Source organism: Anguilla rostrata, chromosome 12, assembly GCF_018555375.3.
Source record: "Anguilla rostrata isolate EN2019 chromosome 12, ASM1855537v3, whole genome shotgun sequence".
Taxonomy (NCBI): Eukaryota; Metazoa; Chordata; class Actinopteri; order Anguilliformes; family Anguillidae; genus Anguilla; species Anguilla rostrata.
Window position 1 is genome coordinate 15,928,898 of NC_057944.1, and position 26,863 is coordinate 15,955,760.

Consider the following 26,863-nt stretch of genomic DNA (forward strand, 5'->3'; position numbering starts at 1 on the left):
CATTGCTGAAATGAAATTCGGACAGTTTTCAGTGAAGCACTATATCGGAGAGGTGTCATGGCGTCGAGTTACCTTGTCAGTCGTGGTGTAGCCGCTCTTGGTATTCACCTCCAACATGTTTGTAGGAATGTTCTCCTTACCCAGACCAGAGAAAAGAAGCGATGGATGAAATCATATACTCTATTGATGGAAAGGAAAAGAAAGCTGGAGGGACCACCGCCACCAAAGCCGCGGTACGACAATGTGACTACTACAGACTTCTCTTACTGTCTTAGCTAGCTAAGTAGCTAACTTAGAAGCGATTCCGCCGGTTGGTTAGCTTAGAAGTCACATCAAGGCCATTGCGGGTATACTTCTGTAGCATGATTAGTTTGTTCATAATTTTGTGCGCAAATGCAGTAATGAATCCAATGGCTGTTTGAACCGGTGCACGTATTTTCCGTGAGTATTTCGCTAGCTACCTGTCCAAATGCAAGTGGGTGAACTAGTGTTGTGTTGCCGACTATGCATATATTAACTAGTTATCGATATAGCTAGATTTGTACTTTTCTCACATTGTTACAATGGGGTTGGTTTAAGTGGGTGTGAGAGTGAGCGAGTGAGTGATGCCATGTCTTAGAACGTGCAGTCATGCTTAGCCTGTGACGGTACAGTGAGCCCTTTCTCCACTGCCTCTCAGATCTCATCAACCCAACTGGGACTACCATGCAGAAGTACAAGCCTTCAGCAGCAGGCTTCAGGAAAACTTTTCCCTGGAGCTCCTGAAGACCGCCTTTGTGAACCCCTGCTATGTGCGGAGCGAGGAGGAGAACCGGCGCAAGCTGGGCCTGGAGGGTGAGGCTGCCGCCCTCAGCCTGAGGGACAACACGGACCTGCGAGGGCGTGGCCTGGACTTCACGCACAGCTTCCTCTCTGACTGGTGCCGGGGAAACTTCCCCAACCTGCCGGCGGAGGCCGTGGCTGCCGTGGTGGGTCACCTGACCTCTCCCACAGTCATGTGCCATGTGGCGCGGAACCTGGCGGTGGAAGACCTCGCGATGAGCAGCCAGTGTCCTGTGCCAGACGAGGTCCTGCAGGCCACCTTCTTCGCTGTGATTGGAGCTCTCCATGAAAGCAGCGGGGCAGAGCAGGCTGGGTTTTTCCTCCGGGTATGAGCCTGTTACTCTGTCTCCCAGGAGACCACTGTCTGCATTTATGCATTTATGTCCTGCTTAGTGTTGCTCAAACCCAATGTTCAGAGTCACCTAGTAAGAGCATGCTGAAGAAAACTGTTCTCATTGCCTCCATTTGTGTTCTCATTTTTATGATTCTCCACATATATGTGTGAGGAGTGAAATAGTTTGTGCATGCATGTAGTACTCTAATGCATTTATGTGTGTTTTCTTCTGGTTAGGACTTCCTGGTCCCACAGCTTATAGGGAAGGATTTGTTTGAGGTGTGGCCGGTGGTGAACCCCATGGGCCTGCTGGTAGAAGAAATGTCCCGAAGAAAGCAGTCCCTCCCTGAGCCTCGCCTCATCAGATCGGCGGGTGCCAGCACGGTTCTCCCCCTCTACTTTGTGGGACTCTATAGGTCTGTGTGTTATGTTACATACTCCACTCACTGGGGTTGTGTTATATTCATATATTAGTGTCTATATTTGAAGTGTATCTGTGTGTGTGTGTGAATATGCTCTACTCTATGTTCTCATGGTGGTGATGTACGTTTCCTCCTCAGTGATAAGAAGCTTCTTGCTGAGGGTCCGGGGGAGACGGTCCTGGCTGCGGAGGAGGAAGCTGCCCGTGTGGCCTTGAGGAAGCTGTACGGGTACACAGAGAATCGGAGGCCCTGGGACTTCTCTCCTCAGAGCCAACACCCTGCTCCTGCTGTCCGTGCCCTCCAAAGCACATAGGGCAGTCTGCCACTGAAGAACCACCGCTGTCCAAGATTGGACCACAATGTCCAAAATTTCCCCCGGGACTTACTTCCTTCCCCAGAACCTTGATCATAGACTCGGTGTGATATCAGGAGGGGTGCTGTGGAGCACATCAGCTGGTACCACACACATGCACACACACAACAATTAAAGAGATTCAATGCTTTTCTAACTATTGTTTATATATGTGCAAAGTGTCATAAATAAAACTATTACTGAGAGCAAGTGCAATTTTGGAATTTGTTATTAACAGCAGATGGTGCAGCTTTGCTTAGAGAAAATATCAAAAGCAAAACAGCATAGAGATTATAAAGATTCAAATAAATAATTTTTTTAAATGAAAACATGATGCTAATAATCTGGAGCTTGAGGGTTTTTATTTTGTAGATTTCTGTGACAGGCTGATGAGGAGAAGATACTAAATGGGGTTTTTATTTTGTAGATTTCTGTGACAGGCTGATGAGGGGAAGATACTAAATGGACAAGTACGATGGTACCACATGATGGCAGAAGAAGAGGGTCTGATGTCTTGTTTGTAAGCAGTGTTTTCAATTTAAGAGAATATTTTGCTAAATTCAGTTGTGTACACAACTGGGCACAGCATGCTTGTAACAGCTCATCTAAGTAATGGCTTCACCCATTACATTTTGGTCTTCTGTACTGCCACATGTGATGCCATCACAGGTGTCTGTTTAGCTTAGCCTTTCCCCTGGTTAGGTTAGTCTGGGTTCAGACCCAAGAAGTGCAGTCCTTCTCTGCAGCACAGAGAGCGTCCTTGGGCAGTTATGGGAGCGGATGCTTCATCATTGTTGCCTCCTCTTTTTGGAGGTTCCACAGACACAACCACAGATCCCTGCCAGCACCTGGAGCAAGCTGAAAATCAGCTCCAACAGGCCCACAGCTACCAGCCCTGCAAATGTCACCAGGTGCAAGTTCACCAGCTGGTAGTTGTCCAGTTCCAGGCCCACCTCCCCCAGGATTCGGGTGCCCTGGGTTCTGTTCCAGCAGCCATTCTCGTTAAAGTACCAGGTGATGTCAAAGTTCATCTGGGACAAAGACCTGACACAGATTGAGACAATGAGACTCAAATAAATAACCTGTCAAAACTGACTGATTTAGTTTTTTCCCCAGTTTTTGTAGTTCTCCCCCAGTTTAGTATTCCTAATTTTATTTGTTGATCTGTCTTTTACTGCAGTGTCCTCTTAGTTCAGGAGAGGTCAATCTTGTGTGTCCTCTAAAGTGAGTTCTGCCTGCCTTTGATTTAATTCCCCCACAGTATTCTACCAACTGAGCTACACAGTCATTTTCACAGAAGACTGCCGCATGTGCAGCTGGTGTCAGTGGGCTACAGGCCCCTGAACGAATGGAGGAATTGGAAATGCACAGTGTGGCAGGTAGATGCACTGCTGTTTGAAACCCTCCTTCGCTTAGTGAGACTTTAGCCGATCATGCACTTGTTTGCAGGACTCCCAGCCGCAGTTGACACTGATTTCAAATGAATTTCTAACAATCTGTACTTAAAAATAGTGTAATAAGTAACTGATTAATTGTTTTGTATTGCAGGAACGGTGACTCACCCAATGTCCTTGATTGTGAAATTGCAGCTAGACAGGCTGGCATCTGCTCCCTCACAGATCAGTGGCCCAGTGCCCAAAGCAAAAAAGGACACAAGCAGGCAGTAGAGGGCGCCAATAATGCCAACAAAACAAATACCGGCCGACAAGAGCATCTGGAGGAAAGAGGAGATATACAGACAATAACTTGTCAAAAAAATAATAATTATATATATATATATATATATATATATATATATATATATATATATGCAAGCAGCAACTATGGAGGCTAAGCACAGCACGGCCCCTGCGGGACCCCCTGCATTGGACCTTGGGCGAAGTGGCAGTGACATTGAAAAGCGTTTTGTGGCTGTAGAGGAAAAGACGTGAGTGGTACGCATGTTTTTAAATGTGGCCACACAGTGGGTCTAATGAAAGGTTGTAATAGAACATGATGAGTTGTGATGAAACCTCTTTATTGAACTTTAACTCATAAATCAATATTTTTTATGTAGAAACAACCTGCCACTCATCAATAAATCAATGAATAACTTTTCCTACTGTACATCACAGTCCAGAGAGGACTTTATTTTTTTGGTCTACAGCACTCGCTTTTACTACAAAACACTCATAATTGAACTGTTTTGCTGTTTTAGCTTTGAACTTTGATTGAGACTTCTGATTATATGCATTGACATCTGGTGACCTTTAGGTGTGGCCTCATCAAAATATATTTGGTAGTGATCAGCACTGTTCAAAGAGTCAGAAACAGTGAGTGTGGTTCAAATAAGACAGACAGTGCGAGAGTAGCTTGAAAATGTAAAGTTAGTGCTTTTCATGAATTGGTTCTTGTGCACTATTTGACCTCTGGGATCAATATGGTTTGGCTTGTTTCTAAAACATTGAGTGGATCTTTATGTTTTTAGAAACAAGCCAAGATCTTTAACTTACTGTTGAGTGACCTTGGGCCTCTCACAGCCACATTTTTTGATAACAGTTTCGTCACGTGGCGTGGAAAAACCACCCCTTTAAAAATTTTTAATTTGTCCTGATGGTGGCACTGTGCATGTGGTCTGATAAAACCAAAATTTGGGAAAAGGGCTAATGGCCCAGCCCTCTATCAGTATACCAAGCTTTAAAAAAAGGTGACTAAGCCAAAATGGGTGCTGCCGTAGACACCTACTACAGAAGAATAATACACAATAACAATAGTTTGCCCTACACTTTTGGTGTTTGGCACCCTGTCTGGTGCCAAACACCAAAAAAAGATGTACAGACAGTTCACAAATGTTCACTATAAAATATGCAAACTGCTTATTCATGCATTCTTTGTGACTGATGTGCAGTTGTTTACAAATGCTTGTTTCTGTCAGTGGGAAGGTATACAGTCAATTTTGAGACTCTTGAATGTAGAAATTACTTAGCCCTAACACCTGATTATTTATAAAATCAAATTCTTGTTCATGTAATATAGTTTCATGGTCATTAGCATGGTTTTGTTCTTGTTTGTGTAACTTGGTTAAATGTTCAAAAGGGTCTTTTGACACGTTGTCGATCGAGTCTGCACTTTGTGTCCTAGCTGTCTGTCCTGGCTCTATATTTTCCCAGGGGAATGACTGTACTTTCAACCCTGTTATTTGGACTTATAATTGTATTGTAAATAGCTCAGAATAGGAGAATCAGCTAAATGGCAGTGAAGTTATAAGAAATTATGGTCTGTATTATACAAGATTATGAATTAAACACACAAAACAGACTTCCCTGTGACTAATAGCAGTAAGGCTGTTTTGCTCATAGAAGGTGTGGGACAAAAGAAACCATTGGTCAGCTGCTGTAGCGCTGTCTGGTATATAGCCAGCCACTCCCATTGGTCAGTTTCAGTAATGGTGTCCAGTAAACAGCCAGCCACTCACCCCACAGCGGGAGTTGCAGCTTCCTCCTTTTTTTGCAGAAAACGCCATGGTAACCGAAGGCAAAACCTGGAGTGGGAAAAATGACACAGTCACTATACTTCCCCTCTCAAATTCCTATGACTGCAGTTCTGTCACTTTCACATCAAACTCCATTTTTCCATGTTGGTGTAAACCACCCCAGTTCCTATGAAATTCAGATCAGTAAAATCAATAGTTTTTTTAAAGTAAAGAGCGCTAAATAAAATTAGATTTAAACTAAACACAGTTTTTTTTTTTACCGTTCCTTTTGTGTTTGAAAAACAAACAATCAAACAAAACAATAGATTTGGCTTGCAGTAGTTTAACTTAGATAAGTAGAACACTTTGTGTGGGTCTTCTCTGATCTTTCAAAGAATGCTTTTCATATTTGAGCATATTTGTGGCAAATTATTTGGAGCTTTTCAAGCAAAAGTTAAAGCAGTGCAGTGCTACCATACATTATACAGCCAATAGTATAATGCTGAATTAGGTTTAAAGACTAATTGCATTTTTCCCCCTGAAATGTCTAATCCCAGTTACGGAGCTAAAGATTACATTTCAGTGCCCAATTTAACTTGAGTAAAACTGCGTTAAGATCTGGCATCATCCCCATCTCTTTCTTTAAGCCAAGATGGCAGTGACCCTGGCTTATTGGCTTTTACTCTGACCAAACCATTTATGTCTTTTGCAGTCATTATGTTTGATTGATACAGATGGATGTGACTATAAGCTTTTGGTGATCAGTAGACAGCTTACATTCTTTTTACTCCTAATATTTTCTGCAACAGTTCCTATTTTCTTAGATGCCTGGGGTGAATGATTTGGGCGAGGAATCATTTACTCACCAGGATGCCACCTCCCACCAAGCCCGGCAACCACCATTCGAAACAGGAGACGGGGCGGCGGAACAGAAAGCCGTCCATGGCATAGTCCGCAAACATGGGGACCAGGTTCAACACCATGGCGATGATGCAGAGGGACATGAGAACGAACCCATTACAGGACGTGAAGGCCTCACAGCAGGTCATGGCGAAGGACGTGGAATGCAGGCCGGAACTTGGTGTGAAATGGCTGCTCCTTGTCAAGCTGTTATTAAGCCTTGCTAGTTAAACATTCACAAGCCCTCCCTCATCTTTATGATTATGCCAGGTAGTCAGTGATAACCGAATGAGGTGCACTGGTTTACTGGATGAATGTTTACCAGGTAATAAGAAATGATTGCCCTAATTGCTTTATTATAGATGATTATTATGTTGTAACATAAATGCTTTGACAAAGATTTTAAACTTGACCGTGCTATCAATAACATACTGCTATATTCATACTGCTCCAAAGCCTATATTGCTTTCCCAGGCCTATAAATGAAGTGCATTGATCAGGTGGTTATATAATTATAGGAAGGGAGTGGGTAATAAATCATTGTTCAGTGAGCTGCCAGTGTTATCCTCTTCCACACCCTGTTTTTGTCAGCTGGTCACGTCATTGCCAGTAAAAAAGTGGTACATGTGACTCCAGGTTCAAATTTCATCACAACGGCATGAACTGTGTTTTGAACCATGAGTGTCAGGCAAGCACTTCGTGATGAGTTTTAAACCCAAAGATCCCAGCTATATGGCCTTGAGGCAGTCCATGGCCCAACCTAGGGACGAGAGTCCATGGCCCAGCCTGCGTGTGCCCAGGGCCTTGGCAAGGGCCATGGGCTTCCTGCTCATCTTATCCATTCTTTATGAAATGTGTAGTTCGCTCTGTCTGTAAGAGCCGGCAGCAACAAAGGGGTGAAGGCCTACAGACCCTTCCCTCCAAAACAAGCTCATTCTGATAAGACGAGTCACACTCAGGATTTAGTCCGGGAGAAAATGTCTGCGGGCAGTGTTGGAGCAAAGCGGCTCGCTAAGCATTCCACGTAACTGTGTGTGTTGTTATTAACAGTACCGTCCTGTTTTGTGTGGTAGCCAGTCTTCATATACACTAATTGTATCCATTAAAACCTGTTCCTGCTTATTTTGAGGTCATGTAAATTTTTAAAAAATATACATTTGATGTGTATATTGAAATATGGTCTTATGAATTTTGACTTCCTGATAGGTTTTACATAGGGATCCAAGGTACATTCTCAATGTTGCTCTTAAGTTCTTATTACCATCTTGAATCACACCCCTCTCTTTGCCCCAGTCTGGAAATCCCTGCTAATGACAGACAGGTGTCCAATATACAGAAGCTTAGAAAGTTCACCGATTGACACTTGTTCATGAGAGAAACATACTCTTTTGAGACAGTATGGGATCTCACCTGATCCACAGTATAAAGGGTAAGTGTAATGCATATCCTCCCATCCAATTTCCCTCTGTGGATACCATGGCTAAATAATTATGTAATTTTATGCTACACAACACATGAACACAGTTTGACTTTTTTGATCTATATACCTGAATCAAAAAGAAATAGATCACAAGATAAATATGTGTTCAATATGATTTCTTAAGTCTCGTAAGGTTCAGTATTCTGTTTGCGCTGTTGTGGACTGATAGTGTCCCTTTTTCTGGGGTCCCAAATCTCAACAGCCCCGTACAGCTTCATAATTGATGTGCTTTGAGTGGCTCAGTTTGATCGTCTCAGACAGTCTTAGACTTAGACTGGCTCAGATAGACAGGAGAATTTTGTAAGTAAGTTTGGAAATATATATTAAATATACAATAATTGAAAAGGTTTTAGTTTATAAAACGCTTGTTATGAGCTTAATTAAAAATAGCTACCTAGCTTCAATCTAACGGTTAACCTGAACGACCTTTAAAAGCAAAAACCATCAATAAATACTTCAATTCCAACACATTCATTTGGGAGCTGATTGCCACGATTATGTAGTTACACAACATTGCATGTACGGCTCGAGCTGCTGGGGGCGCTAGTCCGTGAGTACAGAGCGCTAGTCGGCAGTATTTGACCCTCCTCTTGACTATTACGCCTTGACTCCTTGTTCGTGGAAATTGGAGACCGCTCTGAATTCCGGTTCGACTCTTCATTCAGCCGCCCTGTTCCGTCTCTTTCTTAGGTCCTCCGTGTGTCTCGGCATTAGCGCCGCTGTCGTGATCACTTTTTGAAATTGGTAGTTTCCCCACCTTTCCTTGGTATCAATCTTTTCCCCCGACAGTCCCGGCCCCGGCCATGGCGGCGAGTGCGAAGCGAAAGCAGGAAGAGAAGCATCTAAAGATGCTACGGGAGATGACGAGCCTGCCGCCCAACAGAAAGTGTTTCGACTGCGACCAGCGCGGCCCGACCTACGCCAACATGACTGTGGGCTCATTCGTCTGTACCACCTGCTCCGGTATCCTGTAAGTATAAATGTAATCGGATGACCTTTTATGTTTTGACAGGGCTTGCTCGCTAATGTGCACATCATTCCATATGGTATGTTATGTGCTTTTCAACAGATTTCGATGCATGTCCAACGTTATAAAGCGTTATTGTCTACATTTATGAACATGGGTGGGGGCTGGGGTTGTTGGCTAGCTATCTGGGTGGCTAGCAAGATTCCTTAGACATATGTAACTACCGTTAGCTATGGAATACTCCGACTATCAATAAAACGTTTTTGTTTTCGCTTTACGGATTTATTTCGTTGACGAATTGTAACAGTTGGCTATCCGATTCTATTTTGTTTCATGCGGCCAGCTATATATAAAAACCCCACATGTTGCTACATGGTCGTTTGATTAGCTGTCTTGTTAACGGAGGTATGGATTACCAAGCTGCCAGGAACAGTAATTTTACTATTTATAACAGGCAAAGATGTTAAACAGTTGGGGATACAACGGTCGCGTACGTTGGCCAGCTAACATTCTAAATACTACAGTATGCTGGCTTCACCCGTGATGAGAAGCGCTGGACTAATATTTACCATGCAAACGTTAGTCACCTAAAGAATAATATAAAGAGCAAGGTCGTTGACGTTTTGCAATAATATTTAGACATGAATCTGCAGTTTTTATGTAGACTTCGCCAGCACCGTAGATACCGATGCGATCTTGTTGTATAACCAAACATCTGTATAGCTGCGGATTTAGGATTAGTGTTGTTTTTTCCCCCCGTCCCACCAAGCAAAATAATTCAGTCTTCAATTCAAAAGTCGCATTGCACGAAATTGAGTTTTTTCAGGTTACTAACCGCACCTAGGCTAATGAATAAAAGAGCTTATTTGATGTGTAGCTGGTGTTTATCTGGTGTTGTCTTTATCCTTGCTTGCTTACTAACGTTTCTGATGTTCAGTGTACTTTGCATTTCTGCCGAACTTGTGTACAGAAACTTGGACCCAATGTGTTCAGAATGTGCTTGTTTAGGATATCTAGTATACCAACGCTTCCTAACCACAGGTCAAACATGGCTATATTTGATTGGTAAATAACGTTTTGCAAGTTGGTTGTTTTTGAACCGTAATGTAAAGGCACCTCTGTAATGCAGGCAAATGTTGTGGATGCAAATTCATGAGCAGTCTTGCCCTCTAGCTCTTCTGTTATACTGTAGATACAGTGTTTTGTATTTTGAGTCCTTGTGGTAATCTCCAATTAATCACCCTAAAGTATCTTTCTTGTTTTGGTTGTGTTATCAGTATTTTCTTGTAAAGTACGTCTGTCTGTGGTCAGTGTGATAGATTTTATTTTAAGAGGTCTGCTGAGGACTTTTTTGATTTGATGACCTGGGGAATCAGTGGGAGGAAAGAACTAAAGCAGGGCTGCCCAACCCTGTTCCTGGAGATCTGCCGTTAGGTAGGTTTTCTTTTCATCCCTAATTTGGCACACCTGTTTATACTAATTGGCAGCTTAACAAGATCTCTAGCTGTTGTATGAGGTGTGCTTTGTTAAGGTTGGATTGAAAACCCAGAGGACAGTCGATCTCAAGGAAAAGGGCTGGGCGGCCCTGAACTAAAGGAACTGTGTAGCCAATCAAATGTAGGGGATGGTTAGGGGGCCAGATGTCCGAAGCCATTTTAGTAACATTGTGACCGGGAGGCTTGTTTACGCCCCTGTTCTTTTGCAAAGTGTTTACGTTAAGGAGCATTAAACCAGGACCTCAGGTTAACATCTGATCCAAAGGTACCACCTGCTGATCTACTGACACCTCTTCTAGCAGCAGCCTTTCCCAAGATGTCTCCCACCCACACACTAACCAAACCCACACGCTGCTTAGCTTCAGCGGCTTAACATGAGAGAGCTACAGGCTGCTATGGCTGCTGGCTGGAGCTGGTATGATGTGGGGAGACGGTCTCCCAGCTTGGCTTAATCTCATACTGGCAGAATGCAGTGTCATCCTCAGCAGCTTCTGCCAATGGTACCACTGTTTCTCACCAAGTCAGTTGCTTTTTTCCCCCAAAGCACTCTCGCCCCGCCCCCTGAACACGACTGCCTCAGAGCTGGACAGGAGCGCCATACCCCCTGAATCCTACAGCCTTTATTTAAAGTTCAGAACCATCACCTTCTCCCATGAATGCCATCACCTACCCTTTAGACACCACCATCTCACCCCTGAACAGGAGCATCATGAACCCTGAATGTTATAGTCATGAAGTTGCATCATTATTCGACCCCTGAACTTAGCTCAGTATTCTGACCTGGTCCCCGAATGCCCATCTTGGTACGTGCATGTGGGTTAAAATGGAAAATGTCCTCAACCAGGACACGCGTCCAAGAAGAACAGCATCGCTTAATTTCCCACATGCATTTTAGTGTGATCTGCTGTTCTGGGGACTGTGATGCCCCTGTCTTTTCTGATACCCTGACCCCCCCCTCCTGAGCGATATAGCTCAGGAGGTAAGACCGATTGTCTGGCAGTCGGAGGGTTGCCGGTTCAAACCCCGCCCTGGGCGTGTCGAAGTGTCCTTGAGCAAGACACCTAACCCCTAACCCCTAACTGCTCTGGCGAATGAGAGGCATCAATTGTAAAGCGCTTTGGATAAAAGCGCTATATAAATGCAGTCCATTTACCATTTACTTTTGGGCTACAGTCCGGTTCCGCCCTGTCATGCACAGAGACGTTGTTCGAGTTCTAGTTTTTTTTTTTCTCTTCAGACAGAGACAGTGGCCTTTTCCTGTCTGTTTTAGTGGCACAGCTGGGATCATACTGTGCGTAAATTTCCCAGAGGTTTTCTCCCATTAAACTTTGCCATGAGAAATAATTGAGTTCTTTTAAAAGCTGCGCCACACGGTCTCTGCCGTGGCGATGCCGCGGCCGCTCGGGTGGGGGGTGGGGGGTGGGGGTGTGTGAGCTTGTTCGTTCGCTCCCCCCCCCCCCTTCCTGCTGTGGCCTTTGTCCTCAAACTCACAACTCGCGTGGAGGAGCTGTCTGCTCTGACCACAGACACAGTAACGGCGTTTTGGGAAGGATGACCGCCCACAGACTTTTGGGCTCGTGAGACTGACAGTATGACAGATGAAGATTCTGCAGATCTGTGGGAGTGAGTAGGAGGTGCATGCGTGTGTGTGTGTGTGTGTGTGTAGGTGTGTAGGTGTGCGCGTGTGCATTTGTGGGTCTCTGATTCAGAGATGAATGTGGCAGAGGTGTGTGTGTGTTGTTCCTGGTTCTAATAGGACCATGATTGTGAAAACACGCTCCACCTGTGGGAAGCTTCCAGTCTGCACACAAGTTCTCACAGTAAGACCTGGAACATCTCAAGCTGCAATGCATTAGGAGTGTCATTTGCATATTTACATTCCTGTAATTTGAGACTATTAATGGGGAACGTAGGTGATGCTGTGTTAGTAAGCCTCATGGGAGGTCTGGTACATCTGCTGGATGTAGTCTGGAAGGAAGGAAGGAAGTCTGTTTGTCTATCTGTCTGTCTGTTTGTCTCAAAGACCAATAGCACCCCAAGCTGATGACTCCAGTCTCTAGTGCCTGCCCATGCTTTGAGACAAATAAGCATTTCACTGTCAATTAGGAAGGACAGAGAACATGAACCTGTTTACCAGCCCACTCGCGTTGGACCCTCCCCTTCGAGTCTGGTTGAAAGGAACAAAATCAACACTGCTTCCAGAGGATTTATTTTAAAATGAGCTCAAGGGTACCCATTCGTTTTTGAGTTGTAGGCAATGACAAGTGTAATTGCCACCAGTTATCCTGAGCCAGGCACCAGACTTTGTGATACCATCTGAAATTGAATATCTTTTATTTTTCAATATGCTGTTTAAAATGAGTTTCCTCTCATGCTAAACGGGGAGCAAGAATGCATTGAGAAATCATTATAAATTAAAGTAAGTGAGTGAGCCAACAATCTGATACGGTCACAATCCGCAATAAAATGCTTCAGGTTCTCTAAATCTTTCCTTTGCTCTTTTCCACTTGCCAGCTGTACTGTATCAAATCAGCAGGCCATTAGCATTCATATCTTTAAACTCTCATTTGTATTATTGCCCGTAATCCGCGGAGTGGAATGCCTGATCAGGACTGTAGGCCTGTGAGTCTGAGGGCTGCCTGCTCTCAGGCCGGTGCGGCCACAGCGTTTCTCTGAGCGCCGCTCGACTGCAGGAGAGGGAAGCTCTGCCTTCATGCCCTTGTGCATATCTTAAGGAGCTGGCACAGGCCAAGCGCAGGTGCGCCATTATCCAGAGGAGGCACCGCCGCACGAGGAGGCAAGGGCGTGCCCTGCCCATCTGGGGAAACACTGGCGCCAGTTATGCGCTGCCCCAGAGCACCCCCCCCCGGCACAGTTGGCATCGGGCACGATGGGGGTTTGATTCTGGACTGGGGGGCAGATCACTGCATAGGAACCAGTGCTGGAGTCGGATGCATTGAGTGAGAGAGTCCTTTTTTGTTTTTTACTCCAAGGAAACTGTTTGGCGATGCACCAGCCCTGTGTGGGGTATTGCTAATTGGTGTGTAATTGTACCTAATTACACTGATCGATCTGTGTGGCGGCTTAGTCGTAGTCATGGAAAGTAATGAAGGGATGTGTGAAATTATGTTTGTGGGCTTTGGGTGGATGTTGAGTTTCTTGGTGTAACGTGGGTTTTGATGCGTTGTTGTTCATTTATGTGTTTAACCTGGTTTTCAATGTCCAATAACTAAACAGGATTATAAATAGCATAAATAGATAAAAATATTTAGGAGGTCTTTTTTTCTCTCTGCGACCCCCCCCCCCCAGGCAGGTTTGACTCGAGAGTGAGAAGAAAAGCGAAAAGAAACATTTATGGTAACCGTATCAGAGAAAGTAATGAGTCAGTTAAGGAAAATTCATTGTACTTATTCATGCATATTTATATTTTTTCCCATATGTTTTTTTGTGGTAATAAACTATCCAAACAGAGCTTTGTGTATTTTTACAATTTATAAATTGCACCTTCATTGTATAACTGTCCAACATTGTGATGTTATGCTTGGTAAAACAGTTGTTCTGTAATACAGTTCCCATCAAGCTTTTCACAAACATCTCTTAGATATCGTAGACAATAATTTTGCAATGAACTATGGGAGCTTGAGGCCACAGAAACACAGAAATGGCTGCATGCACTCCAGATGACGTTTAAAGGATAGTAACATTATTTACCAGCAGAATTGCTTCATTGACAGTGCTATAAAATGTAAAGCTTATTGATTTTGAAATCTCAAAGGTAGCCAAGAGCATGAATGCCAATTTACATGTACTTTTCGTGAAAAGCTTCCTCCCACCTATGTATTTGGGAGTAATTTGTTTGAATCTTTGGAGTGCAGTGTTGTCTGGCTGAGTATTATACATAGTATGCTTTCAGTGTTTTATAATTCTCGGCTGATCGAAAAAGGCATTATTCTCTGTTTTTATGTGCTTTTTACTGGAGTCGGGGAAACTGTAGGATATTTGTGCTAGCGCTTGAAACGGTCCCAAAAATGAGCGTGTGCCTTTAGCCTTATGCGCTGAGTGAGTGTAAGTGAGCTTGCTTTTTCTGGGCAGCCATCTGGAAGTCACCTAAGTCCCATAATACATGCTGCTAGAGATGGCAGTCAAGTGGTTTTTGTACAATTAGATTTCATTAGCAAGAAAACAAACATCTTGCACCATCATACACATTTATGCAGGAATTGTACCTATGTTAGCATGCTTGCTGCTACTAGGGCTGTGCTGATTGTCATTACTTGTGCCTTATAGTGTCAGACCTCTCTCTGTATCATTTCTCCCCCAGATTACTTTGCCTATTCATTTAAATATAGATCTATAAGATCTAGTTTGTTTAGTTTCATTGTGAACTTGAATAAATTCCCAGATTATATAATTTTTGATTTAAAAACGAACATAATTTTAGGTGCAGGATATGCGGTCTCTGTTCTTATCCAGATGTGCTGTACCTGTGTGGGGTTAGTTGAGTAACCCCACCCACTAGTCCTCCTTCCCCCACTCCTGTGAGCTGTTTGAGGGGTGGGGTTGGAATGCTGAGTGTAAACACATTCCATGTGGCAGTGGGGAGGGGAGGGGAGGGGAGGGGGGGGGGAGCTGGGGTGGGGTTCTCACCAGGGCAACGCTTGCAGAGTTCCTGGGGGGAGTCTTAAGCAGCAAGTGCAGCAGTGCGTATTTGGCAATGCCCGGTAACCAAATCCAGCAACTCGAAACTGGCCAGCGTGAAATGGCGAGAGAGTTCTGAGCTCGCTCTCAGTCAGTCTGCCCTGAAATGAGAAGCAGGGAAAGACCTGAGGAGTGGAAACAAGGTAGCGAGGGACTGCTGGTGGTGCACAGAACCGAATATCATTAGAGTCTGACAGAGACCTTCCCCGTCTGCAGTGTATGTGGAGTCTTTCCCTGTCCTTGCGGCTGGTTTGCTGCAGTTAGCCGTGCAGTATGCTGGGTTATATGTGTCCTATAAATAAGCCCCATTCTGCACACCCGTCTGTGGTAGGGGAAGGTGTGTTTGTGAGGTAGAGATGATTGTTCTTATAGAGGTTCATCTGTGAGGCTGTTTTTTTCACAGACAGCTTTAGCTGCATTTGGGGCAGCAGAATATGCAAACAAGGGAAAATCTCCTGCTGTGTGCAGAGATCTCTCTGCTTTCTTTTAGTTGGAAATGTGTGTGTGTGTGTCTGTGTGTGTGCGTGTGTGTGATCTCTCTCTGCTCCCTTTCAGGCTGAGGTCTTTGCGTATTAGTGTGAGTGTGTGTCAGTGTGCGCATGGTTGCTGGAGCACATGCACGTACATGCCGTGTGTTCTCTGTGGAATTATCTGCTTGCTGCAAGAGCGTGTGCACAGAGCTTGTAACAGCCTTAAAGGCTGACAGAAGGATGCTGAGTGAAGCTGTTACTTGGCTTGTTAATGGCTCTGTAACAAGCAGCACTGTAACTGGTACAAATCGGTGCAGTACCATCGCCGTGGTAGCCAAAGCCCATACCAGCTCAGGGTCATACTTCACACACAGCTCAATCTGACCGTATTTCCACATAAATAGTGCATGCATTTGTTTTTTAACATTTTTTTGGGGGGGTGTTCTGGTGCTTAGAAATTCTTTAGCCCGTGTTGATCTATGAAAATTCTAATGGTGATTTATGCTGTCTGAAGGTCCAGTTTACATGTACATAGAAATATGTGACAGGACTGTGCGTATAGACAGGCACATGTGAGTACACGCTCACGCTTACACTCGTACGCTGCCCACTTCCTGTCTAGTACCAGTAAGCAGGAAGTGACACAGATCTGCTGCGGCGCTGCAAGGTTGTGCTGGCATCATGATTTAGTCTGAGAATCCCTTGGGCGCAGGCCCTTATATCTGACCCAGTTTCCTCATTGGGAGGCTGTGTTCTGATCTCACATCTCTGTCAGACCCAGAATACCGAAAAACACCACAGTGTTAACCGATAGCTTCCTTTTAACCGCGTGTTTGATTTAATACCATTTTTTTCAATCTATGATATTTTGTCTTTGATAGTTGTTCATATTATATTAACATTAATTTGTCATTTTCATTTTTGTACTGTTCATGTGAGGCAATATAGGTGCTACTTTTCTGTGCCTATTCTTTCACAATTTAAAATGCCCAGTCATAGCTGTAGGCCTGTCCTATTGCTGCAATGACTTCTGCCAATATGCGAGACTGAGGGCCTGCCTGTACACCCCACAAAACACATCAAGTGCAGCTGACCTGCTTCCACACTTCAGGCCTCTGAGTCGCTGCCTCCTCCACCTGAGGACTGCGCAGCGGCCATTTTGATGAAGAGTAGACCCAACCGCTCATTTGTGTCCTCCCTCCCAGCTCATTTGTGCGTCACTCAGCACCATGTCCAGCAGCAGGTTGCTGCACTTACAGTCTTTCTGTATTTGTCATACAGGATCTCTCCATTTAAGAGCAACGGCGGAAATCTTTGCTTGAAGTCATTAGTGGGGCGCGGCGGGATAGAGATAAGAATTTTATTATTTACTGCTGGCAAACCGCCAGAAAGGTTCATATCAAGGAGTCAAACTGTCTTAACTGTGCGTATTTTATTTTATTTATGATGGTCTCTCAGTTTAATGTAAAATAACGTTAAAAAATCAAAATATACTTAAGTTGCCATGTTAAAAAAATTATATAAATTAAATTAACGTGAAAGCAATTTGTTTGGGAAGTTTTGTTTTTATCCAAGAATGATTAGATGTTTTGACATATTAAGGCTGCTCATGTCTTACGAAGATGTTCTTTCTAGTGGTTGCTGCTGATCTTGTGGGATTGGATGGATTGCACAAGCTAACCATGCGTGGATTTTAAAAAAAAGATTTTTTACTTAGTTGCCAAAATCCTGTCGTACACTGAGATGACATCACTTGCAAATCACTTGAAGGCAGGTATGCATTTAGTGTATCAGGCCTAGCTCTTTAGGTAGTTTATGATAAGCCACAAAGGACATTCAGAGTAATAATAGTCATGAATTAAATTTATATAGCTTTCATCCCATTGAAGGACCTCAAAGCACTTTACAGTGAAGAGTGAAGTGACCCAACTGCAGAAATGTTTGATAGCCCCCTGCTGGGTAATACACGGCAGCCATTTTATTCTAGAATACTCACCACGCATTAAATGAGAGAGCGAGAGAGAGGCCTTTTACTTAGCCTGTTAACCTGGGGGCTGATTATCAAATTGAGAGATTAAAATAGAGAGTTTGGCTGGGGTGCGAGGGAGCTAGCTATGCTTTGTGAGGAGTTCCAGGGAAGCTTTAGAGCCGCTTTGATTCAGGGCTTTTGTTTAACACCTCAGCTAGTAATTACTGTTGCCTGGCTGATGCTTACCTTCACATCCCCCCTTTTTCTATAGTTTCCATTAAATGCAAGTGCTAAATCATCTGCTCCGTAATGTGAATTAAACAATACCGTTACTTAAGCTTTTGTGTGTTTCAACCCACAAATACTTAGCATCAATTGCACGACATATTCACTGACATGTTCCCTTTAGTTGTACTCCTAATTAAGGTTTGTTGAATAGCTGCCATGTGGCGGTGTGGGCTAAGTGTGCTTGTGAATCAGTGGAAGTTGGTGGAGAATGTGGGCAGGAGAAGGGGTTCACAAAAGTGAAAGTGTTTCTAACTGACAAGGAAAGCTGTCGACAATGGGGAAACTTGCAATACTTTTAATAATGACACCATGTAGCCTACTATATTTGGGTTAATAGGAACAAGTTCTGTATGTACCGTAATGATGTCTCTGTTGAATTGTTCCTCTGGCAGAACCTGTAATTATTTGCTGTGTAGCTGTTTGTCGGCTAGCTACTTCGGTCCGTTGTTACTTGGCGGATTTCCGAATGAAGCTACCTACCGGTAATGCCCGTAGAGTACTGGGCTGTAATTCATTAAGCATTCCGTTGTACCAACAGTTTTCTTTATTCCCTGGTGCTTTGCAGGCATAAAGACTGTCCGTGCAGTGAGACCGCTTCGAGCTCCCCTGCTGATCTTGTCTATTTTCCTGTAACCCTGAATATTCTGTCACTAGACGACTGTCATTAGGTTCTATATCATTTAGTTCAGTTCGAATACACCATCATGTCATTCAGTTAATTTGGCTGACAGCCAGACTTAAGCGTGTTGTCATAATTTTATTGGGCTGAAATTTATGAACAATTGAGGACAGGAAACTGTCTTTTAAATATTCACCCGGGGGGAGGAGTTTAAAATGCAAGATCATAGTGATGTTTAAAGAATTCTGTGTCATCCCAGTGTGTTGTGGGAACTGTTGATATCATTGGCCAAATGAATGTGTGAGTCTGTGATGTTAATAATAAAAGCGGAGTCTGCAGTACTGTAATCAGACAGCTGTTGAGCCCGGTCCTCTGGGGCTGTTGTCAGTGCTGTAGTTCTGCTGAGGCCAGGCCAGACAGTGTAGCAGCCTGATAGGCTCAGGGCTCTGAGTCTGAGCAGTTCAGTGGTGTGTGTTCCCCTTACTCCCGAGCACTGCCAGTGAATAATTTAGTGCTGCAGACAGTCAGCCAGAAGTGTACAAGTCTCCTCTTATACTCTTGGGTCTGGAGGGATTTTACGTTTCTGCAAAAGCGCACACTCCCATCTCCCTATGGACCCATTCAGGGTTACTTCCTCTCTCTCTGTGTCTCTCTCCTTTTGTCTCTGTCTCTTTCTGTCTCCCTCTCTATGGGGGGGGTGCTGTACGTGCATGTGTGTAAGACCCTGTGTGTGTGGACTGGAATGACGTGCTCACTGAGGTGTGCTGGTGCCTGCTGGCTCAGGTGACACTGCAGGTAGAGTTTCACCTGTCCTCAGAGACGCTCCTCATCCCCTAAGACGGGAGTATGTACGAGCGAGTTTGTACAGCAGCTAGTAAACAAGTGGAGTCTGGTGTAAATGAGCTGCGTGTCGATCAGGGATTGTGTAAGCTGTCTGTACTAATTGTTTGGGAAAAGTGTGGGAAAATTGTCAGGGGTGTGACTTCTAAATGTTTAACTATTGGAGAATAACAAAGATGCAAAACTTTTAGGAAAATCGCTAAATGATTAAAAACATTTTTTAATGCAAGTGCCAACCTCATAACAGCTCATAACCACTTTCTTTTGCAGTGTCCGATCCGCATTGTAATTTATGTAGGCATCTAATCAAAATTATTAGCGCTGATCTAGTGTCAGTTTTGACAATTCAGTTTAGCAGGTTTCCTACTTTTCCCATCCCTTGTAGGCAGTGTGCACACATCTTTGTCTTAGCGTGTTACCCTGCCTGGATGGACTGTCCCACTTGCTCTCCAGCAGAAAGCGGTTTGGTGAAGGCTGGAGGCTCAGGCCGCAGTAGAAACCGGTTGGGTCTCAGCAGAATGTGAGTTGAGCTCAGCCGTTTGGCCGCTGTCCGAGTGCAGAGCGGGAGTCAGACAGACACGCTGTCGCTTCTCCAGGGCAGCGCTGTCACCTGGCCTGGAGTGGCAGGTGTGCATGAATCCTCCAGAGCAGCGCTGTCACCTGGCCTGGAGTGGCAGGTGTGCATGAATCCTCCAGAGCAAGGAACCCTGTCACCCTTCCCCCATTCTCCACACCTGCGTGTCCTCTTTACCCTTTCTAATCTGCTAGGTTTTTATTATTTAACAGAATCTGATTTTCTTTAATAGTTAAGATATCTTCTGAGATTTCTTTCTGAAATGTAACGATTCAGAAACAGTCTTTGTATGCCTGGGATTTCCAGTCTGTGTATTGGACGCATTCGGGCCCGAGATGTTTGACCCTGAGCTCGCCCCCCTCCCCCTGGACACACCTCTTGCCCCTGGCGTGTGTCCTCTTCTGATGTCTGGTCTGTGTGAGACACACATTCTCTAGGGCTCTTGGGAATACATTCTTTCTTCCCCAGCAATGACAACAAAATTCACTGGTCCCAGCAGGGCTGCGGTGCACTGTGGGTAATCAGCCTCCACGTGTTCGGTGTTTGACTGTGAGCTTTGGCCCACGGCACTGTGGGAAAGCTTACATGCGCATGGCCAGGTGTCTGCGTATAACGAGGGAGATGGTGGGCCAGTTATTCTGTGTTTCATCTGACATGTAACATGCTCTACAATGAATCCCAGATACAACTTGTATCACTGTTTTCATAGTGTATGACATTTAGGAATGAGATCTGTTGGTGGATTGTCAAAATGCCCATAACCGTGAAGGATAAGAAGTACAGGTGCTACCATTTTCTCATTTCAGAAAGGAAGCTCATGAATTGCTTCAGTAAAGATCCAGCCATATGAATTAATAGCATGCTAACTTTGTAATTGGGGCTGCTGGGTGGCTCACTCTATAAAAGCACCACTCGCCGTGCATGAGTGAGCATGAGCTTGCTGTCTACACACGTGTATTATTGTAATTAAAGCTTCATAACTGTCTGCACAGTAGATTAATGGACACGCGTGCAGTAAAGGGTAATTGAGGTGATCAGAAGATGAAAGCTCTGTTGTTGCCTTCACGTTTCTAGATATTTCATTAGCTTGTTCCACCATTTCAGAGCTCTGACCAGCCAGAGGGTAAATGGAGGCAGGAAGTGTTCCTCCTTAGGGTCTGTGCAGACAACATCAGGGATTGCACATGCTCAGAGGCATTGGCCCAAAAATGCTTAATCACATTCGCGTACACACATACAGTATGCCCTGTTCATTTATTATTATGTCCTACTGCCTATAGGATAAGCCCTTCAGCTTGTCCTCTGTGTAATGTCTAGTATGGATCTGTTTTTGTTCTCTTTTTCAGTTTTCTATTTTTTTATTTGTTTTTGTCTCTGAACTCCCTCCTGTCTTTCCCCACCAGACGAGGGCTCAACCCCCCCCACAGAGTGAAGTCCATCTCCATGACGACCTTCACGCAGCAAGAAATAGAATTCCTCCAGAAACACGGCAATGAGGTGTGTGCTGAAAATGTCAATGAGCAGCATGTGCAGAGCATGTTGGGGGGGTTTAGGACAGCAGCGTGGATTCTGCTGACGTGATGTGGTACCGTAGCCTTCATCTGACACGTCTTTCCTTTCTCACTCTTCTGTCTGTCTGCTGTCCTTGCTGCTCGTCTGTCTCTGCTGCTTGTCTGTCTCTCTGCTGCTCGTCTGTCTCTCTGCTGCTCTTTGTCTCTCTGCTGCTCGTCTCTGTCTCTCTGCTGCTCATCTCTGTGTCTGCTGCTCATCTCTGTGTCTCTGCTGCTCGTCTTGTCTCTCTGCTGCTTGTCTGTCTCTCTGCTGCTTGTCTGTCTCCCTGTTACTCGTCTCTGTCTCTCTGCTGCTCGTCTTTGTCTCTCTGCTGTTTGTTTGTCTCGCTGGTGCTGTTCATCTCTGCCTGAATGCCGCTGTTGTTTGCTGCCCGCTGCTCGTTTCTTAGTCTCTTTCCTGTTCAGATTAATCTTACTGTCGCTTGACTCTCCCCATCTGTGTCACTGCTGTTCATATTTTTTTGCCTACTGGTCTCTTCTTTACTGCTCATCTCACTCTCTCTCTTTTTCTCTCTCTCTGCTCCTCCTTGTCACTGCTGCTGGAGGCATTTCTGTGTTCCTTTTCAGCTTTTGGTTTACGCTGCGATTACATTCTTGGGATAGTTTCCATAATCCTGTAAGATTGAGTTTATTATGTTTCCCTGGGAAACGCATGCGGAGAAACTGCAGAGACCATAACATGATAGCTCAGTGAGGCGCCATCTTGCCCTCACCGTTTTCCAGATGTCCTTTAGGGTCAGGCTTGGGTATTAATAGGGACTGCGTGTGCACGTGTGTGCGTGTGCGACAGAGTGCCAGAAGAACTCGGGGCCGTTTGACTGCCCTGTGTAGTACTTGTGTCCAGCGTTTAGCTGCACTCAGGAGTACACTTAAGAAAATTCCTCATCTGGTCTTCAGTTTTGTTTGCTTAGGTTTGGTTTATTTGTTTACACGTCAGCCTCCGGAAAAGTTAAGGGTGCAGAGTGTTATAATAATGGCCACGTGTGATAAAATTACAATGGCTGCTGTTATCCCTGAAGATCTGGGTCATCTGGCATGACAGTGTTCAAACGGTTACGAGAGCCCTCAACATGAGCTAATGAAGCTCTCAGTTTTTTTGCCTTGTCATAGTAGCCGCGGAGGCAGCTCATTCAGCAGCTGATGGGCTTGGCAGCAGTCCATTGGATAGGTGACAGCATTGGTAACGGCCCATTGGCTGGCTGATGAGCTTGACAACATCCCATTGGATGACTGACTGAGCTGGAGACAGCCCATTGGGTAGCTGACAGGATAGGCAGTCAGAGTATTCTCCATCTTAAGCCTCTTTTCCACAGGATGTTCAGACCCATTGTTTTCTCTGACAGGCATGTCTACATTACAGGAAAAAAATGATGCTGTGAAGTGCACAAGATGATTTGCACCCGTTTAAACCATGGTTAACACTGCTGGTTGTTCCAAAATGCACAGGACGGTTAGTTGCTGCAGTCTAAGGATGTATTAAATTCAGTTGTTTTTTTTTTACATTTAAAAAAATAACATTTATTTGAGATAAAATGGAACATCCAGTGTTGGCGTATGCTCTGAATGGGACAGAAAACACATTTTCTGAGGCTCGTATTACTAGGGGAAGGCTGGTCAGGTTATTTTTACTGATCTTCATGGTCACCAGACTTGATGAAGGGGATAATTACTGTGGGTTTCCAGGCAGGAGGAAATTGTTCTGTAGATAAATTGATTAGTTACAATAATAGATTTATATTCTTAATCAGTGTGTCTGTGCTTCTCTGGTGGAAATGACACACATCTATTTTTACACATTTGTTTAGAAAGACCAGAATGTTATTGTGACAATCTGTTTTGATCATTAATAAACTGACTGGAAATTATGGATAAGTGTCCTCATTTTTTTAAAGTCAAAATCACGAGTGTGTAACATTACCTTTCAATATCTGCACACAATTTGGGTTCTGTTTTTGAAGGGAACTAGCAAATTTTTTGTAATTCGTTCCCTGAGGGCTTAACACACGAATTATTTCAAAAACAGTGAACAGCTGCCAACTACAGTTGAAACTCGAGGATGTTAATGCTTAAGGAATGGGTTTCCTTGGAACTGTTTGAATTAATTAGTATGGACAGGCAGTCATTTCATTTGACTGTATATGTGCAACATCACATTTCTTACATCGCATGGTAATATTGGCCGCTAGCAGGCAAACGTTAAATGGCTAGCTAACTGGCTAGCCCACTTTGATGTAGCCTGAGTGGCAAGTGCGCTAGCCATTTAGCAACCTGGCTAACTATTCTGTCTGCTGGTAGTGAACATTGGTTTGAGAAATGTTGTTTACTGAGTCCTGACAAACTGTGCTTGCAAATACCCCGTGGGTTGCGCTTTACTCATTCAAATATGTAGTGAACTATTAACATGTTTCACATCTATCTACAGACAATAATCTATCAGTTTTAAATTTGAGGCAATCTTTGTAATTGTAATCCAGTAAGCAATAACTAGCTACCAAGGCTAGCCAGCTAACCATGCATTTTAGTTCATTGCATGATGGTCAAAGCTAACACAACTTGATTAGGGAAAGAACATTTTCTAGAACATCTTTAGCTTGGGGCATATTAGCTGGCTAAACTACTTTCACTTATCACCATTTGACTAGTTTATAGGTCAGATGAAATGGCTGGCTAGCTCACCAGTTCTGCCAAAAAAGCATGTTGTTCAGCGTTCACAGTGTTTTGTTTAAAACAGTTTGAGACGCAAATATCGATAAAGCTTGTCACAGTTTGAGAACAGGCATATGTTTAATTACTGAGCCCCTCTTGCTTATCGTCTAAGCCAGGTCCTGCACTGAATCAGTAAGAAAATGAATAAAAAATACTCAAGGAACAATGCTCTACCATTTGTGATAAATCATCAGTCCTGTGGCTTATTCAGGATAGTTGAATTGTTTTTTTTTTTTACTGTTCAGTGTATCTCCATCAAAAATAGCCTGCAGTAATTGCTTCAGCTAATCATTTTCATGTAAAAAAACCGGTCATACTTGTCACTCTGTGGTGTGATTTGAATAACAGGAAGGAGGTTTGATGGAATCCAAATCCCTAAATATGGAGGTGAAGCAATAATTAATGTTGCTGGTGCAGGGAGTGTGGGGTGCCTGCATGGGGTGCCTGAGTTCTAGGTTGTAGCCTAGATGTGAGCTTGGATGTGTGTGCTTCGACTGGTAGGAGCCTGTGCCAGATTACCCCCAGCTGGTGCTGTTTGTCTCTGTGCAAGGTCAACTTGCAGGCTAGCAGCACCGATATCTCCATAGTCAACCTTCACCATGGCCCCTCCCCAACCCACACAGCATTCGTCTGTTCAGTCCGCATTTAAAGAGCCCTAGCAGTGACATGGTTAATCTGTGGATGTCTGTAGAACTAACCGTCAGTCAGTCCGCCAATCTGGCAGTCTCTCTCTCACTCACTCTCTCTCTCACTCACTCACTCACTCACCTGGCATAGTTAAAGAAGTGTGACTGCACCAGCATGTGTAGAGTGGGAGTTGAGTGTGTTTGGCGGGTCAGAGGTGGAGTGCCATGCCGTGTTGAGTGCACATGGCTGGAGTGGGCTCTCAGAACATGGCTGAGTGCTGATTCCTCCCCGTCTCTGTGATGAAGGCTGTGTATTTCCTGCATTGATTGGCTTTTAACGAGCACTGTGTTCCGGTCAGACAGCTGTTCCGCTGCCAGACTCCTCTCTCTGAGTGTCGGTTAATAACAGCCACTCATCTCCATCCCTCTGCCACAAAGGTGTTCCTGTATATGGGCGTGTATCAGGAGCACAAGAGCCGCAGTTATTACGGAAACTAGGAGGGTTCCGATTATGGATCCGACAGTTTATGTAAATAAATAAATAAATAAAGTAATATTCGAACTATTTGTTTCGCCACCGACGGTTTGGTTCCATGTGTTCGGTTCTGCAAAAATCTGTTTATGCTCTTAAGTCTTTGAATTTGGCACGCCCAAATGTGCATTAAAAATTTCCATTGAAATGAATATTGACCATTTCTATTTGATGCGAAAGCTAGTTATAGCCGAAGCGCCTGTCGGTCGGTCAGTTTGGGAAATGGCAAGTTCGCGTGAAAATACGCAGTTGGAGGATCCTCCGCCAGTTTAATTCTGAAGTGCAGCGAGCTGTTTAAGTCTTACGTGCAGTGATGTGCCTCATGGTTTGAGTGCCAGTGCTTCTTGTGGAGAGAAGTCATGTAGGGCCGTGCAGTTAACCTTAGCGCTATGCCGGTTTAGCTTTGAACGCGCTCCAGAGCTCATCGCTCAGAGGTGACTCATTTAGTCCTGCTGGATAGCTCCGGTCTGTCTGCCTGCTGTGCAGTCCTCTGGCACTGTCATTCTTTGACGGAGGATGTTGCAGCGGTTTGAATTTGGACATTCCAGATTGGTGACGACAAAGTATGTTTGGATTAAATGCGCTATGTTTTCAAAACTAATTTTTAAAGCTTTTAATGTTTTAATGTTTCCAATAAAACATTTAAAATCCCTGAATTTGCCACAATGTGTATTAGGGATGACATGGAATATTATATTGTTTTTTGATCTGGCCTAAGTCTGTTGTATTATTAATTCAACATAACATTTGGTGTGAGTGAATGTAGATCTCTTTGCTGTGAGCTGAGAATAAAAACTTGGTGGTGTTTATTAAAACGTGATCTTTGAAAATGCGCTCCTGCAATGTGTATGGTCAGTACAAGTTCGGTGTATATCAGTGTGTGAACCCGGGCTGTGTGTGCCCTGTGTGGTGCTGAAGGGGTTAATATCGTCTTGGCCACAACAGGGTACCTCTGAGCCCTGGAATGTGGCAGAATTTTAATGGAATGTGGTACATTTAGGAAGACTCCAGGAATTTAGGCCAGTTGCAGGTCTTCTAGCTGTTTGCTGTCTCTCTTTTCTATCTCTCTCTCCCCCCTCCCTCTATCTCTCTCTCCCTCTGTCTCTCGTGCTCGTTCCCTCTCCCTCCCCTTCTCTGTGCTTTGGCCCACTTAACCAGGCAAAGCAGGCTGTCACATGTTTTTGTGTTCTTCTATTTTCCATCTGTTACCGTACCACTGAATTTTGAATCTGGAGGGATTCGTTCTTATTAACGACAAAGATAACAGCACGTTTTTGGCTTTGTAACTGGTTGCCTTATTTGAATTTTGTTCCTCTTACAAACATAAAAGCAGTTGCAAGGTGATTTCCTGTCTTTCAGGTGTGCAAACGGATATGGCTGGGTCTGTACGACGACAGAACTTCGGCTATACCAGACTTCCGTGAACCACAGAAAGTCAAAGAGTTCCTTCAAGAAAAATATGAGAAAAAAAGATGGTAAGATCTTAAATTTACCACAAACAGATTCTTTGATAGTATGATCAAGGTATTTGAAATGTAATAGAATTTGAAAAGTATTTTGGAAATACTAGCACCATTTTATAAAAGCATTGCAAAAAAGCAAACGTTTTCAAATACAACACGTTTTGGGCCGGTGCATTTAAAATGCTTCACATAGATCAAAAATGACATTTTGAAATTAAATGCAGACATTTAACCCAGCTCTGGTATAAAAACCTGTTACAGGCAATGACCTGTGCTTTCTGCC

The 26,863-nt window shown here is 44.1% G+C and overlaps 3 protein-coding genes across 9 annotated transcripts in view; 2 read left to right on the plus strand and 1 right to left on the minus strand.

The window, feature by feature from the left end:
• Positions 1-14: 14 nt before the first annotated feature.
• On the plus strand, positions 15-2,136 carry mrpl44 (mitochondrial ribosomal protein L44). The gene is made up of 4 exons (XM_064302886.1): positions 15-233; positions 680-1,148; positions 1,394-1,572; positions 1,717-2,136. The coding sequence occupies exons 1-4, from the start codon at positions 58-60 to the stop codon at positions 1,889-1,891; spliced, it is 999 nt and encodes a 332-aa protein (XP_064158956.1). The 5' UTR covers positions 15-57; the 3' UTR covers positions 1,892-2,136.
• A 184-nt stretch (positions 2,137-2,320) lies between these two features.
• On the minus strand, positions 2,321-6,723 carry LOC135236469 (transmembrane 4 L6 family member 20-like). The gene is made up of 4 exons (XM_064302895.1): positions 6,248-6,723; positions 5,385-5,450; positions 3,493-3,644; positions 2,321-2,974 (listed from the first exon to the last, which is right to left on the minus strand). Exons 1-4 carry the CDS (start codon positions 6,428-6,430, stop codon positions 2,719-2,721), a joined length of 657 nt encoding a protein of 218 aa, XP_064158965.1. The 5' UTR covers positions 6,431-6,723; the 3' UTR covers positions 2,321-2,718.
• Positions 6,724-8,358: 1,635 nt separating this feature from the next.
• The window catches only part of agfg1a (ArfGAP with FG repeats 1a), a 30,456-nt gene continuing 11,951 nt past the window's right edge, over positions 8,359-26,863 (plus strand). For 4 of the 7 annotated variants that reach the window (XM_064302879.1, XM_064302881.1, XM_064302880.1 and 1 more), the window contains exons 1-3: positions 8,361-8,731; positions 21,086-21,179; positions 26,477-26,592. In XM_064302879.1, the coding sequence (XP_064158949.1) occupies positions 8,565-8,731; positions 21,086-21,179; positions 26,477-26,592 (377 nt within the window). In that variant the 5' untranslated portion in view covers positions 8,361-8,564. Of the gene's footprint in view, positions 8,732-21,085; positions 21,180-26,476; positions 26,593-26,863 lie in introns of all 7 variants that reach the window. The other 3 variants (XM_064302878.1, XM_064302877.1, XM_064302883.1) reach the window with 3 other exon arrangements.